Source organism: Malurus melanocephalus, unplaced genomic scaffold (genome assembly GCF_030028575.1).
Source record: "Malurus melanocephalus ecotype Western Australia unplaced genomic scaffold, MMel_1.1 scaffold_368, whole genome shotgun sequence".
In the NCBI taxonomy this organism is placed as follows: domain Eukaryota; kingdom Metazoa; phylum Chordata; class Aves; order Passeriformes; family Maluridae; genus Malurus; species Malurus melanocephalus.
In genome coordinates, this window is record NW_026623600.1 from 589,848 (window position 1) to 591,494 (window position 1,647).

The 1,647-nt window shown below is 50.2% G+C and overlaps 1 protein-coding gene across 1 annotated transcript in view; it reads left to right on the top strand.

The window, feature by feature from the left end:
* DNAH9 (dynein axonemal heavy chain 9) overlaps nt 1-1,647 on the top strand; it is a 189,280-nt gene that overhangs the window by 70,077 nt on the left and 117,556 nt on the right. Inside the window, 1 exon segment of the mRNA XM_057378622.1 lies at nt 1,492-1,622. Within this exon segment, the coding sequence (XP_057234605.1) occupies nt 1,492-1,622 (131 nt within the window).

Here is a 1,647-nt window from a genome sequence, read left to right on the forward strand (position 1 = left end):
TGCAGACAACATCTGCCTGCACTGACATTTCTGCACAGGCTAGTGAGCTTAAGAACCGTAAATTAACAATTTGGAATATCATGTAAGGGTTCTAAAGTATTTTAGCTGCTGACAGAATGCTTTGTACCACAAGTGTTGTGCAAATCACAGCCACAGCAACTTTGTTCTGCCTGGGAGATGTGATGACTGATGGCCCTGGCTTCCTTCCCCACCAGAGGCACAACCTGATCAGCTGTGGCTGCGTGCAGGTCCTTTCCCCTSTGTCACACAGCCTGTCCCACCATCTGCTGGGTGTTTTCAGCCCAGCTCCTGGGATTTTCTAGTCCCTGCCTGCCCATTTACTGTGGCAGCCTCTGCCCCCAGCTAGGAATAGAGCTCACTACAGTTATTRATGAACCAGTTTTCAAAGCATCTCTTTGCTTCTCAGTCTGTGCAGGTGAGAGGTAAGYTGATGTTCCCTTCACTCTGTGTTCATTTTCAAAGGATTTTTGAAGCACAGAATCCCAGAATGGTTTGGTTTGGAATGGATCTTAAATCCATCCAGTGCCASCCCTGCCATGGCAGGGACACCTCCCACTGTCCCAGGYYRCTCCCAGCCCCAATGTCCAGCCTGGCCTTGGGCACTGCCAGGGATCCAGGGGCAGCCACAGCTGCTCTGGGCACCCTGTGCCAGGGCCTGCCCACCCTCAGAGACAGGAATCTCTTCCTAAAATGAAATACAGAGGAATTGTTTTTCACAGCTATGGAATAACAAGACAGTGACAGATTCCCCTGTTTGCCATTGGCCCTTCCCACTGTTATCACTGATCTCATCCAAATTCCCAGTAACTGATGTAGCAAATTATCCTTTTGCAAAGTGACCATGTGTTTGCTGAATTTCTAAGAGAGTTTGTGAACTGTTGTCAAGATCTTTCCTTGAGGATCCCCTACCACATGCTTGGTACATCTCTCAGAGGGGCGGGAAGGAAAGGATGGAGGTTCAGCTGGATGAACATCTTCCAACCCAAACTCTTCTGTGATGATTTAYTTCATGAACAGTTTGGATTTCAAAAAATTGTGTCCTCCATCTGGAGGATGCTGTTGCCTTTGAAATTAAACAGCTTTTCCAGGCAAGCAGGCATGGGAACATGGCCAGTCCCAGTGTCCACAGCCAGGGATTGCACAGAGTCTTCAGCCACATCCCCGCTGACCTCTCAGTGCTTCAGCTATGGGCTTGCAGTGCTGGCCAGGACATTCTCCTSATTTCTGTGTTAGACACACCTGGCCATGATGTCAAGTCTGCCTTGGTGACATCTGACAATGACAACAGCCATGAACTGCCCCATTGGCCCAGAGAGGGTGGAGAGTGGCCAGTGTCCAGTTTCCTGCTGATAAATTGCAATTGTTCTGTTCCCRGTGMCTGGGAATGTTCTGAATGATCCCCCTAATAGTCCTGGCCCATGCTGTGCAGAATTTAGGCCTAAGCCATCCTGGTTTCCCACCTGCAGGCAGACCTGGCAAACCTGTACCTGAAGGCTGGGCTGAAGAACGTGGGCTCCGTGTTCCTGCTGAGCGACGCGCAGGTGGTGGACRAGCAGTTCCTGGTGCTGGTGAACGACTTCTTGGCATCAGGTACAGCCCTCGTTGTGCCCAAATGGAGTTCCTTAA